The 13,221-nt window shown below is 53.5% G+C and overlaps 6 protein-coding genes across 6 annotated transcripts; 5 read left to right on the top strand and 1 right to left on the bottom strand.

Annotated features, from left to right (window-relative positions):
- Window positions 1-188: 188 nt before the first annotated feature.
- Window positions 189-1,871, top strand: AB675_4067 (Serine/threonine-protein kinase rio1; the record flags this gene model as incomplete). The annotated part of the gene is made up of 1 exon (XM_018144178.1): window positions 189-1,871. The coding sequence occupies one exon, from the start codon at window positions 189-191 to the stop codon at window positions 1,869-1,871; it is 1,683 nt and encodes a 560-aa protein (XP_017994432.1).
- Window positions 1,872-2,598: 727 nt separating this feature from the next.
- AB675_4066 (Autophagy-related protein 17) lies at window positions 2,599-4,137 on the bottom strand (the record flags this gene model as incomplete). The annotated part of the gene is made up of 1 exon (XM_018144177.1): window positions 2,599-4,137. One exon carries the CDS (start codon window positions 4,135-4,137, stop codon window positions 2,599-2,601), a length of 1,539 nt encoding a protein of 512 aa, XP_017994441.1.
- A 545-nt stretch (window positions 4,138-4,682) lies between these two features.
- AB675_4065 (putative E3 ubiquitin ligase complex SCF subunit sconB) lies at window positions 4,683-6,725 on the top strand (the record flags this gene model as incomplete). Its single annotated transcript, XM_018144176.1, has 1 exon — window positions 4,683-6,725. One exon carries the CDS (start codon window positions 4,683-4,685, stop codon window positions 6,723-6,725), a length of 2,043 nt encoding a protein of 680 aa, XP_017994442.1.
- Window positions 6,726-7,126: 401 nt separating this feature from the next.
- AB675_4064 (uncharacterized protein) lies at window positions 7,127-8,028 on the top strand (the record flags this gene model as incomplete). Its single annotated transcript, XM_018144175.1, has 3 exons — window positions 7,127-7,153; window positions 7,210-7,299; window positions 7,378-8,028. The coding sequence occupies 3 exons, from the start codon at window positions 7,127-7,129 to the stop codon at window positions 8,026-8,028; spliced, it is 768 nt and encodes a 255-aa protein (XP_017994426.1).
- A 1,137-nt stretch (window positions 8,029-9,165) lies between these two features.
- On the top strand, window positions 9,166-10,819 carry AB675_4063 (Cytochrome 52A13; the record flags this gene model as incomplete). The annotated part of the gene is made up of 3 exons (XM_018144174.1): window positions 9,166-9,316; window positions 9,373-10,456; window positions 10,507-10,819. The coding sequence occupies 3 exons, from the start codon at window positions 9,166-9,168 to the stop codon at window positions 10,817-10,819; spliced, it is 1,548 nt and encodes a 515-aa protein (XP_017994449.1).
- A 536-nt stretch (window positions 10,820-11,355) lies between these two features.
- On the top strand, window positions 11,356-12,785 carry AB675_4062 (putative mannose-1-phosphate guanyltransferase; the record flags this gene model as incomplete). Its single annotated transcript, XM_018144173.1, has 3 exons — window positions 11,356-11,379; window positions 11,437-11,559; window positions 11,589-12,785. The coding sequence occupies 3 exons, from the start codon at window positions 11,356-11,358 to the stop codon at window positions 12,783-12,785; spliced, it is 1,344 nt and encodes a 447-aa protein (XP_017994438.1).
- Between the last annotated feature and the right edge of the window lie 436 nt (window positions 12,786-13,221).

The raw sequence follows: 13,221 nt of genomic DNA, 5'->3' as shown, positions 1-13,221 counted from the left end.
CCAAGACGCGACACGCGCGGGCAGTCGCGTCCCAATCGGGTCAAATTTGGGGCAAGAGAAAATCCGCTCGCCAAGACATTTTTGTCTCGACCGAAGACAGCATCACTTGCCACTGTACCCATATTCTAGACTATTGTATTCTCCATACTTGGCCAGGCGCCCTCTGGCGACGCTCTAGTATCTGCAACATGGCCTCAAATACTGACAGCGTCGCCGACGGCGTAGGTCCCACGCACACATATGTGCCTAATCAAGGCTACGTAAATGACCAGCGTGCTGCTCAAGGTATGGTGCTACCAGGCGACGAGCAGGATCAGGCCCCAGTGGAGGAAGAGGATGATGATTACGAAGACATTCTGGACGAGCAGGATGACGAGGACTTGATGACTGCTAACCCTTCAGATCTAACCAAGTCTTACAACAGACAGAGAAGGTTGAACGAAGCCATTGGTTCGGGTGTGCCTGCGTCACAGTATCCCAAAGCGAACCCGCAATCGTCTGGAGGAGGTAAAGACGACCAAATGAATGTGCTAAACAAGCACGCGGCAAAATTAAGGCTGGAAGACAAGTATTCAGGGACCTATCACGGCAAGGGCGCCGACAAAAGCGAACGCGCCACGTCAGAACAAGTGCTCGACCCACGAACGCGCATGATTCTCCTGCAAATGATCAATCGAAACATCGTCTCTGAGATCAACGGCGTCATCTCGACAGGCAAGGAAGCAAATGTCTACCACGCCATGTCCCTGAACGAAGCTCTCGAAGAAACCCATCGAGCAATCAAAGTCTACAAGACGTCCATCCTCGTTTTCAAAGACCGCGAAAAGTATGTTGCCGGTGAGTACCGCTTCCGTCACGGCTTCAACAAATCCAGCAATCGCGCAATAGTCAAGGTCTGGGCTGAGAAGGAGATGCGAAACCTCAAACGAATTCACGCTGCAGGCATCCCATCACCCGAACCGCTCTACCTCCGTTTACACGTCCTAGCAATGTCATTCCTCGGCGATAGCAAAGGCATCGCCTCCCCGCGGCTGAAGGATGTGGAGTTCGTGGACGGCGACCCCATCCCACGCTGGCGAGCAATCTACATCACGGTCCTGGCGTACATGCGACTCATGTACCACGTCTGCCACCTAATCCACGCCGATCTGTCCGAATACAACATCCTCTACCACGACAACAAACCATATATAATTGACGTCTCCCAGTCCGTTGAGCACGATCACCCACGCTCCCTCGATTTCCTGCGGATGGACATCAAGAATGTAAACGACTTCTTCAAACGAAAAACCGTGTTTGTGCTCTCCGACCGCGCCGTCTACGACTTTATTCTTCAACCATCGCCATCCTCCCATGACCAGTCTACTGTAGAGAAGGAAATCAACAATATCATGTCCACACGTAAGGAGACAGATCTAGAGGAGAGCGAAGTCGACAACGCCGTTTTCCGACAACAGTACATCCCACAAACGCTGAACGAAGTCTACGACGCGGAGCGCGACGCCGATATGGCTGCTACTTCCGGTCGGAATACCCTAGTATACAAAGACCTCTTGGCCAGCAAGGACGAGATCCAGCGATCCACCACCGCCAAGGAACAAGATTCGGAAGACCAGGCCTCCGTCGCGTCAAACAACGACTCAGACAATGATTCCGAAGAAGAAGGCAGTGGCGGCGCAAACCTAGAAAATTCCTCCAACGCTTCCGACGACGAGCCGCACCAGCCACGTGGCAAGCGCTTCCAGTCCAAAGAAGACAAGAAAGCACACAAGCAAGCCGTGAAAGAGGAGAAGCGCGAAAAGCGGATGACCAAGATGCCCAAGAACGTTAAGAAGAAGCTCGTCGCCCAGAAGAGTCGGAGTAAACGGTAGTCATTGCATATTCCAGGGGAAGGATGTTAAAGTTCGCCCCGTCAAGTAGCAGAGGATGCTAGCTTGGCATGGCAATAGTTGACGAACTTCTCGAGTCGTCTGGAGAGAAGAGGAGGAAAGATGTGGAAGAGTATCGAGCAACACAACCTACTTATACTTTCTCATCAAGGTGAAAATTGGGCTAGCTCCGGATCCATCATTCGGCTTCCATCGGGAGGTATTCACTGCTGGATGCAATTCACAGGCCTACTGTTGCCTGTCGCATCGAAGTCGAGTGAAGGGGCATCTTATCACGAAATTTCGAAGGTGAGGTGAACTTGAAGGACTTCTAAGTCTGCCACTGCACTCGTCGACTCCATCAAGCGAGCGCGCGAAGTTGACCGGGAAAGAGTGGTGGTTGGCTGGACTCGGGTTCGATGATGAGATTCTCAACCAAATTACACTTGATATGAATGCGTTGTCCTTCCTGACGGAGTGCCTGCCTACAATGGGAAAGTGGCTGTCGAGTCGATGGTCATGCGGCTTGCTGCATAACCTCTCTTGGCAAACCACTCATCTAGATATGCAGGGATTCTGCCAAGTTGATCTACGTCCATGAATTATCAAAGAGAGCACTGAGAACCTGTTGAGTAGCCGAGACATATTATTCCTGCACTGCTAATGAGGCTCGTCATATTGTGCGGGAGGACCCTGGCATTGTGTACATATTCTGGCGAGGCTGAGTATATCACGACCTAGCCGCCTCACCATCCGCTCTGACTCGTCTCAACGCCGCTTCCACAACACCTCTCTCCAGCTCCGGCACACTTAGCCAACCCTCCTCTTCCTTTCCCTCCCTGACTTGATCCACCCGCCTCACATCCCACCTTGCTGGCCCTAGATGCAGACCCTCCCAAATGTCGCTTGGCAAGAAGTCGCCCAGCTCTTCCCTGAACATCTGCCTCTCGCCCAGATCCTTCTCGTACAAATTATCCAGCGTCCGCTGGCTGTCCTCCACAATGCGCTCCATTTGCTTCTTGACGGACCGCCGACGTGCTGCCTCGATGATGAGGCGGTCGTATGCGTGCAGAAAATTCGTGTACGTGGCTTCTAGATCCTCCATGCCCGCGATGCCATCGTTGAGAGACTCGCGGGAGGCGGCCCATCGCTGCGCAGCGGCGTTGCTAGCCGCTACAAAGCCGCTCAGCTTCGCGCCTAGAGTTTCAAGGCGGCGGAACGCCTCCACAGACACGTCCCTGTGGGTGCGCTCATGGCGGCGGCGCCAGTGTAGAATCTCATTGAGGTGGGCGTCCATGTCATCAGCTTGGCCGGCAATCTCCAAGACAACGTCGTCGACTTCAGCAGCGTCATTCTGGAGGACAGACAGCATTTCGAGACGCTCTGCGTCATTCATGGGCTCGGTGGGCCCTTCGACCTCGTTGATAACGTCGACGTCAGCTGGGAGATTGCCTGCCTTGTACTTGCGCAAGACAGCGGCGCCTGCGCCCTCAGTATGCTTGATAGCAGTTGCGCAGAGGTCGAAGTGCTTGACCAGTGACTCCAGTGATTGGGCCATCGAGTGAGCGTAAGACTCGAGCTGTCGAAGGAGGTGAGTGAGGTCTGGAGGTACATAGTCGTCGGATATGGATGTGGAAGTATCTTGTCTATCTGTAAGGAGGTCGTTGATGATCTGAAGATCGTCTTCGAGATTGCGGATGGAGGCAGTGGTCTCTTCCTGGTTGTCCTGGACGGTGTCAATGACTTCTTTCATGGCATCGCGGATCTGCTCCGCGGGCGACTCCTCGACGAAGTCGTAGAGAGTGTCTTTTGGGGCGACCGCGGAGGTCTGATCTTCAGACGGTGTGGGAGGTGGCTTGAAAGCATCCTCTATTCTCGTGCTTTTGAGACGCTGAATAGTGTGCTCAAGACTCTTGCCCGCAGCGTCCAGTTCTTGTATCAAAGCCTGGAACTCGCCCTGGACAGCATTTGCGGAGCCTTCAAGTTCATACTGTATGCCCCGCAAGATCTTCAATTGGGACTGTAGACTCCTGCGGAGGTACGTAGTGCGGGCGATCAACGCGGCAGTGGACTCGATAGCGGAGCGGGCCTCCGCAAGGACAGTAGTTGCACGATGGACATGGTGGATACTGGAGAGGGAGCGCTTCGCTGCGACAAGGTACGATATCAGGGTATCGATGGTGACAGGACCTGCCTGTTGCCCCGACTGAGACGGCGACGATGCATTTGATGCACGATTGAGTGACGCAGTAGACACTGGTAGCGACATGTTCTGGTCGGGAGGCCTTCACACATTTCCGGTGCTTTCTAATTCATCGGAAAGCACGCATGGGCCAGTCTGGCACTTGCCTGTTCAAGGACGGGGCACTGGACTGAAATGGCAAACACCAACAAAGATGTCATTTCGCCCCGTCGCACGCCATTGCTCCAAGCATCGCGCCACCGGCTATCGGTGAAAACTGCACCAATTGAAATCTTGCAGAAGTGGGAAAGACCCCGCTCCGATAAGCGGTATTAACTGCCTTGCCCCAACTTGCTCTCTCACCTCTCTTGCGACCATCCCATACCAGCATTCAGGCTACACCAGTTGCTACTACCCCTACTGCTGACATCTCGATCGCCTTCTTGCACCATAGCGACTCGACCTTGCGAATCTGACCCCCTGAGCCTCTCACACCGCCTCTCGTCCGCAGACTGGCCTCTTTATCTGCGCTCACGACACCCACGCTTCACATCCCCCACACCACTGTGTGCGATGCGGCTGTCATATGCCCATTTCGTATGTTGTTGAGATAGTCGAGATACTGTGTAACCATGAACGCCGCGTTCAGATCACTCGAGGTGGAAGAATGGCAGGACGCACGCGGCTGGGACGAGAGCCCAAGGAAGAGAATGCGGTCAAATTCCAACGGTGACCATGTACATTCACACATTCACTCGTCCGAAGATCACGAGCACGAGCATGACAACGATGTGGCTCGACACAAGATCATGGTCTCTGCCTCTACCGCCAAAATGGCCTCAAATGCCGTCGCACCCTTCCTCGCGAAGCACGTACCGACTCAGTATGCCCCAATTGGCGGTGTCAACCAGAAACAGATCGAAGTCGAGAAGACTGTGGACCCCAACTCGAAGTATTGCTACCGTCATCGTCCTGATATGCTCTGTCGAAAGCAGGCCGACGAGCCAACCATGGAGGCTCTTCAGAAAGACCTAGAAGCAATGCCGGAGGAAGATCGCCAGGGTATCGTCCAGACCTGGTCGCTGTTCTCTGCTGCTCCTGCCAAGCACAGAAAGCTTATGCTGCAAGGCATTCTTGCGCAATGCTGCTTCCCTCAGCTCTCATACCTCTCGGCTAACGTCCGCGAACTGATTCGCATCGACTTCTTGGCTGCTCTCCCAGCTGAGGTATCGTTTCGGATCTTGTCGTTCCTCGACACGACTTCACTGTGCAAGGCTGCTCAGGTCTCTTCGAAATGGCGTCAATTGGCTGATGACGATGTCGTGTGGCACCACATGTGTGAGCAGCACATTGATCGGAAATGTACCAAGTGCGGATGGGGTCTGCCATTGCTGGACAGGAAACGACTACGTGCCACCAAACGACAGATGCAGCTACGAGCTGCCGGCAGGGGTCTCAACGAATGGTCGCCCGCAATCACACCCATCCCAGAGGAAGACCTCCCGCTGGACGCAGTAACGGATCTCGAGAAGACGTCTGATGGCAGATTGTCGCCAATTTCTGTCCGCCAAAAATCAAGTGCAGGAGATGTCGATTATTTCAAGAAGACAAGGCCATGGAAAGATGTTTACAAAGACCGCTTCAAGGTCGGAACCAACTGGAAATATGGTCGCTGTAATATCAAAGTCCTCCGTGGGCACAGCAATGGCGTCATGGCCCTGCAATTTGTCGACAACATTCTCGCCACAGGCTCTTATGACTGCACAATCAAGATCTGGGATCTGGACAACGGTGAAGTGATCCGGACCTTGACTGGTCACCGATCCGGCATTCGCTGTCTACAAATTGACGACACAAAGCTGATCTCAGGAAGTCTGGACAAGACCCTCAAGGTCTGGAACTGGCGTACTGGAGAATGCCTCGCAACCCACTACGGTCATACTGAAGGTGTCATCAGTCTTCACTTCGATCAGAAGCTTGTCGCGTCTGGCTCGGCAGACCACACAGTTCGTGTCTGGAACTTTAAGGACAAAGAAGTCTCCATATTACGCGGTCACACTGACTGGGTCAACTCAGTCCACATTAACTCGGCATCACGGACGCTCTTCACCGCTTCTGACGACTGCACGGTTAATTTGTGGGACTTGGACACACACAGAATCATTCGGACCTACGAAGGTCACGTGGGACATGTCCAGCAGGTCATACCACTGCCTCCTGAATTTGTGGCCGATGATCCTGTCGACGATCACATTTCGACCGACAGCAGATCCTTCGACGATGGTCATGAGGAGCAGCCAGAACTTCGCCGCACTGCCTCGGTCGAGTCGTATGCTGCTCTGTTTCCCAGCCAGCCAGATCGGCCGCTACCGCCACGCTATATCCTGACCTCAGCGCTCGACAACACAATCCGCCTGTGGGAGACTTCTTCTGGTCGATGTGTTCGCACCTACTTTGGCCATGTAGAAGGCGTCTGGACAATCGCTGCAGATACATTACGCATCGTGTCTGGCTCGCATGACAGGACTGTCAAAGTCTGGGACCCGAGAAGTGGTAAAGCCGAGAAAACATTTGTCGGACATGCTGGCCCAGTGACCTGCATCGGTCTAAGTGACGGGAGAATATGTTCAGGAGGAGAAGATGGCGAGGTCAGAGTGTATGACTTTGCAGCTTGATGCCAGGTCACTGCGTTGTTTCTTGCATTCATTTGAGCGTTCAGAGCCTCTTGCATGGTGTTCTGGACCATTTCGGGTATGGAATGGGACATGGAAAGACAAAATTGTTATATGGAAGGCTCGGGCCAATGTCACTTTATAGTCAAATCGTATTGAGATACTGAACTATCTGTTGTCTCGATCAACCTGAACTCGCTGCAGGATGAGACGCAAGACACGTCAGAGAGGCTCATAAGTTCGTGATAGACCTGACAAAACTCCTCGTAATGCCAAGGTAGCCGGAAACGTCATCCGGTCCGCTAGGAGCCCGGGACCTTTGAGCTTGCCGACAACTTTCTTCGTTGAGCTCCCAATCCACGGAATATTCCAGCACCCAGTCCCTTCTCACGCTGCCCGACACCATGGCTCGCGCACGAGTGCTCTACCACGTATGATCGCTCCTCGACCCATGTGAAGGCCGACCGCTAATCTCATCTCCCTACAGTCACGCACTCTTGCGACCGCAGCTATTGGGACCTCCGCGTTTGCGCTCTATCCCAGACAGACGGCATGGGCCGAGTCACCTGCTGACGATGTACGTACAGCCTTGCTGAGGCCTCAGAGGCCCCTCCATACATTCCGTTCTGCAGGTTCGCTGACAGACGACCCACAGATCCCCGACCGCAAACCAATCTACCCAACAGCCTCTCCCTACGTAACGCGCAAGCTCACCACCAAACCAACCGCCTCAGAACCAACAATACAACTCGCGCCCGGCGAGACTACACAAAATTCCCCACCGCCCGGCCCAACCCCAACCGACCGCCTCGCCTCGCAGATAAAAGTCCTACGCCTACATCTCTACAATGGCAGCTTAGCCACCGAAAACGCCTTCAACGACCTCCTGACCTACGCCTTCCGACAAGAAACCCGCCTCGCAGACACAATCGCCTCCCTGGCCCCTTCACCACAAACGGGCGAAAAGCTCCTCCCCGGCGCCATCTATGTACTAGTAGCGACACTTGCAGGCTCGATTGTCACGCGAAACCGGAATATTTTGCTGAGGGCAACAGTGCCATTGGGAGTGGGTATAGCGGCGGGCTGGGCTCTGATACCCGTGACGATGCGGAACGTTGGGGATCTGGTTTGGGAGTATGAGAAGGAAGTGCCGGTGATTGCGGATTCGCACCTGGCGATCAGGGATGCGGCGTTGCAGGCGTGGAAGGCTACGGTGAGGGAGACGAAGGGCGTGGCGGAGAAGGTGGATAGTGCGACGGACAGGGGACGGCAGGCTCTGGAGGGGTGGGTTGAGAAGGGGAAATGATGCGTGGCAACGAGCAATTTGTTTCTCCCTGGCTGAGCTATCGCGTGCCCTGAGCCAGGAGAAATGACCTAGGTCTATGCGCCGAGGCTGACAGTGCAGGCAGCGAGCAGAGCGGCCTCTCAACCAGGCTTGTGGAACGGAGCTGAGTGTGCTCCCTACAAGAGCGATGGACGAAACGCAGCTCAAGGACAAGCGATCGAGTGCGTTGGCCATGACCAGGTGTCTGTCGCCCAGACGGCACAGCTACAGGCAGCAGGCGCAATGTTACTTCCTGGACCTCCATCGAGATAGGTGGGAGTATAGACCGCTTGCATCACCACACCGGCTCATGTATTTTCTGTCGAGATTTAGCACACACAACATTGACGGAGCACGCCGCGTGCGTGTGTATGTCATGCTTAACAGCAGGACGTATCTCGTATCTCTCGTAAACCATTATGCACGTTACCTTATGTAAACCTTACCTAGAAGCGAGTTGCGCAATAGCCGCGGCTGTGCCCCCAAAAATTCAAAGTTGAAGCCTGAGCTGTGGGAGCACTGAGTCGGTGTTTCTCTTGGGAAGGCGAGTCAGAAGAGATAGAGATCTACAACTTCGGCTACAAGCATGAAACTTATAGACGAGCTGCCAGTTGAGTTGGCAATGCATGCTGATCGCCGCTGTGTAACGATGACTCTACAACCGAGCCTCGCAGCCGGGATGTTCCATAATGTCATGATAATTAATCCCCCAACCCGAGATATTCAATTGAACAAATGTAAGCACAAAATCCATCGAAGAGACTGCCCAGGAGAACTCCCCCGCCCTGAAGACCCTGACTCGCGGTCACGACCTAGCCCACCAATTGGTGTGCCAATGATGTCTATACCGCCCAGGATTATAGGACCTCGCGTAATTTATGCGACGTCTTGTGAACGCCATGGCCACCTTCGCTTGTAGGAATACGGAGGGTAACTACCGGAATCGACGTCGAATGAGTTGATGGATATTGAAAAAGCTTTTGTAAGACATCCGGGCGGTCTGAAGTTGTTCCATCTTTCGTACTTGCCTTCATATCACTGCTCTCATTGCGCTGCAAGAGCGGTCTACTTGGGCAGGAACAGCACAACTCGAAAGACTGGTGCCTGGGTCATGCGATCATGGTGCTCAAGTACTTCTCCTATGGCTCATTGATAGCTGTGCTTTTCGTCGGCTACACACTCTCCGTGCTGTACGAACAATATTCGAAAGAGAAGAGGATTCGGAAGTTGGGTGAAGTCGCGCCAAAATGCAAGACATGGGCTCCCTGGGGTACGTTACCAGTCCAGCAACCATTCCCACAACCCAGATGACTGATGGGAGCACAGGTCTCGATTTCCCATTCTATTCAACAGCAGCCCTTCAGAGAAATGAAGCCGTAGAGTTCTGGACGTACTTGTTCGAAAGCACTGGCGGTATCGCCAAACTGTCATATACCTGCGAACTTCGTCTCCTGTCGTCAGTCCGCGTCATTTTCACCGCCGACCCGGACAACATCAAGGCCATATTGACCACACAGTTCCAGGATTATGGCAAGACAGAGCCCTTCCACGAAGAATGGAAGGACTTCTTGGGCGACAGTATCTTCACCACGGATGGGAAACAATGGTCGGACTCGCGTAATCTGATCAGGCCTATGTTCCAGCGAGAGCGCGTGTCAGATCTGGAACTAGTTGAAGTGCATGTGCAGAAACTCCTCAAGTTCCTTGGGCCTGGTGATGGCAGGCAGCTGCGGCTGGATACGCTCTTCTTCCGCTTCACTCTTGATGCGTCAACACATTTCCTGTACGGAGAGTCTGTAAACAGCTTGGACAATCCGGACTCGGAGTTTGCGACTGCGTTCGATGAGGTGCAGCATGTTCAGGTGTTGGAGGGTAGACTGGGCCCATTCCGGCACTATTATCCCAAGGGTGGTAAGCGGGCGGCTCTGAAGAAGCTCGACAAGTTCATGGATCCCATCATCAGCAATGTGCTGAAGCTTACCCCGGAAGAAATCGAGACGAAGCTATCCAAGTCGGATACCTTCATCCATGCGCTGGCGCGGTTTACCCGCGATAGAAAGGTCATGCGCGATCAGATCATCAGCCTACTGCTCGCTGGACGGGATACTACAGCATGTACGCTCTCATGGCTGTTCCTTGAGCTGTCCCGCAATCCAAAGGTCGTGGAAAGGCTACGGGAAGAAATTCATGAGCACATCGGCACGGATGGAAGGCCTCCAACTTATCAGGAAATCAAAGACATGAAGTATCTCACCTGGGTCATCAACGAGACGCTTCGCCTGTACCCGGTCGTGCCTTTCAACGTGCGTGGTGCGCTGAAGGACACGACACTACCTCGTGGTGGTGGACCTGATGGGAAACAGCCGCTTGGAATCCTGAAGGATACTCCTATTGGGTACAGCACTATCCTGTGAGTGACTTCTATACTTTCTCGTGTCCCCGTTCTGACAACATGCACAGCATGCAACGCCGGCGAGATCTCTACCCACCAATCTCAGAGAGCTTCCCCTACGACCCACTCGACTGGGTTCCAGAGCGATGGGCGACCTGGACACCGAAAGCGTGGCAGTACATTCCTTTCAACGGAGGTCCTCGCATCTGTATCGGGATGAATTTTGCTATGTCTGAGATGGGATACACTGTTGTACGATTGCTGCAGGAGTTCGACACGATTATCGATTATGGCAATACGACCACTGCAAAGTGTGAGATTGTCATAACGCCTGCTGATGGAACGAATGTCGGATTTGTGAAGAGTGCTGTCAAGGCTTAAGTGAGCAGGTTTGTCACAGGGTCTTGCAGGTCGTTGGCTTTTGCATGAGCACAGGAACGCTGTCGGCGGTCATGTTCACGTACCCTGCGAGTTCTGCTCGGTTGGGACATTGACGAGCCTTTTCTGAATATGCAGCATTGCAACGGATAGCATATTGTCACATACCGCATGGAATTTTGTACATGACCAGAATAAAGAAGCCTTCAGATCATGACACGTAGCGAGGACGGTGGTGCTTTCCCAGTGTTTACATAGCGGCATCGAAATGCCAAGAGATGGGCGGCGCCTGCCCGCTGCAGCTGAGACACAGCTGAGCCCGGAACTTTGGGCGGTGTGAACAATTTTGAAGGTCCACGTGTTCACATCCCTTCGTTCCACATTTCTTTGAACACACTGTATCTGGCACAATATCATCGTGTCGTAGAAACAGTCTAGGTGGCTCACGCATCTCTGAAGCATCGGCAGAATATTCGGATCGGCTTGACAGTCTCAAAGATCAGGTACAAGGCTTCTCGGAGTGGCTCAGCAATTTCAGGATGTTGAAAGTTCCTCACCGTGGGGTGAGTACGCCTTGGCTCGACCTTGTATCAATGCACAACGACTGACTCTACCCATAGAAAGGCGTCGCTGCTGCTGGCGCTCCGACAAAGGCTGTCATCCTCGTCGGTGGCCCTTCACGCGGTACACGGTTCAGGCCGCTAAGCCTTGATGTCCCAAAGGCAAGATATCCCACCAGCTTGGTTCGAACTCAACGCTAACCCCTTTGCAGCCGCTGTTCGATGTTGCTGGCCATCCCATCATCTGGCACTGTCTGAAAGCTATTGCCAAGGTCGAAGGTATCAAAGAAGTCATCCTTATCGGCTACTACGACGAGTCCGTCTTCAGAGACTTCATCAAAGACTCATCGCGAGAGTTCAGCCAGTTCAAGGTCACCTATCTTCGCGAGTATCAGTCACTCGGAACAGCCGGTGGTCTCTACCACTTCCGAGATGCCATCCTCAAAGGCAAGCCAGAGCGCTTCTTCGTGCTCAACTCGGACGTGTGCTGCTCGTTCCCACTCGAGCAAATGCTTGAGCTCTTCGAAGAGAAGGACGCCGAAGCAGTTATTCTTGGCACCAGAGTCAGCAACGAGGCCGCCACCAACTTTGGTTGCATCGTCTCTGACGCCCACACCAAGCGAGTTCTGCACTACGTAGAGAAGCCCGAGTCCCAGATCTCCAACCTGATCAACTGCGGCGTCTACCTCTTCGCCACCGAGACCATCTTCCCCTCCATTCGCACCGCCATCAAGCGCAAGACCGAGCGACCTCGCATGATCTCTTACCCATCCTCCGAGAATCTCGAGAGCTCCTTCGTTGCTGACGATGAAGACGGCGAGAAGAACGAAGTACTTCGCCTCGAGCAGGACATCCTCTCGGACCTCGCCGACAGCAACCGCTTCTTCGTCCACGAAACAAAAGACTTCTGGCGACAGATCAAGACCGCCGGCTCCGCTGTCCCAGCCAATGCGCTGTACCTCCAGAAGGCATTCCAACAGCAGTCGCCCGAGATCGCTAAACCCTCCGCAACCATCGTGCCGCCCGTGTTCATCCACCCGACCGCCGAAGTCGACCCGACCGCTAAACTCGGTCCCAACGTTTCCATCGGTCCCAAGGTTATAGTTGGCCCCGGTGTCCGCATCAAGGAGTCTATCGTTCTCGACGACGCTGAGATCAAGCACGATGCCTGCGTCCTGCATTCCATCATCGGCTGGAACAGTCGTGTTGGTGCTTGGGCGCGCGTGGAGGGTACGCCGACACCGGCCAGCTCGCATAACACGAGCATTATCAAGAATGGCGTCAAGGTGCAAGCGATCACGATCTTGGGCAAGGAATGTGGTGTTGGAGATGAAATTCGAGTGCAGAACTGTGTCTGTCTGCCATTCAAGGAGCTAAAGAGGGATGTGGCGAATGAAGTCATTATGTGAGGCCGATCTCACACGGACGACTACGTCTGTGGTGGAAAGGTCTCGAAGCGCGCCTTTCGCAGTGGACCATGCTTTCGGTAAAAGTACTGGGCCAGCAAGCACTCTTTTCAACGATCATACACTCGTCAGTCTTGCTCGAATATTCGTTGTTACCAAAGCAGGACTATGATAGACGAGCGGATTAGACAGAGAAACACAGTACGCTTCAAAGATAGCATTTCTACAATTAATGTTACTGCACTCGTCTACATCTTTTCATATCTTTTATCTGCTGTATTTACAATGTACCGTCATTAGGCCAAGGCAGTACCTAGGTATGCCTCGACCTATCAGACGGCTCGCCGTGTACGTCGGGCACATACAGCAAGCCATTCTAGTGCCTCCCCTGGATGTCACGGGGGGTCGAGTCACCAACAAACTATCTCGAAATACTCGC

The sequence above is a fragment of the Cyphellophora attinorum genome (genome assembly GCF_001299255.1).
Source record: "Cyphellophora attinorum strain CBS 131958 chromosome Unknown Contig59, whole genome shotgun sequence".
In the NCBI taxonomy this organism is placed as follows: Eukaryota; Fungi; Ascomycota; class Eurotiomycetes; order Chaetothyriales; family Cyphellophoraceae; genus Cyphellophora; species Cyphellophora attinorum.
The sequence above is the reverse complement of the archived record's forward strand: the minus strand, read 5'-3'. Positions and strand labels throughout refer to the sequence as shown.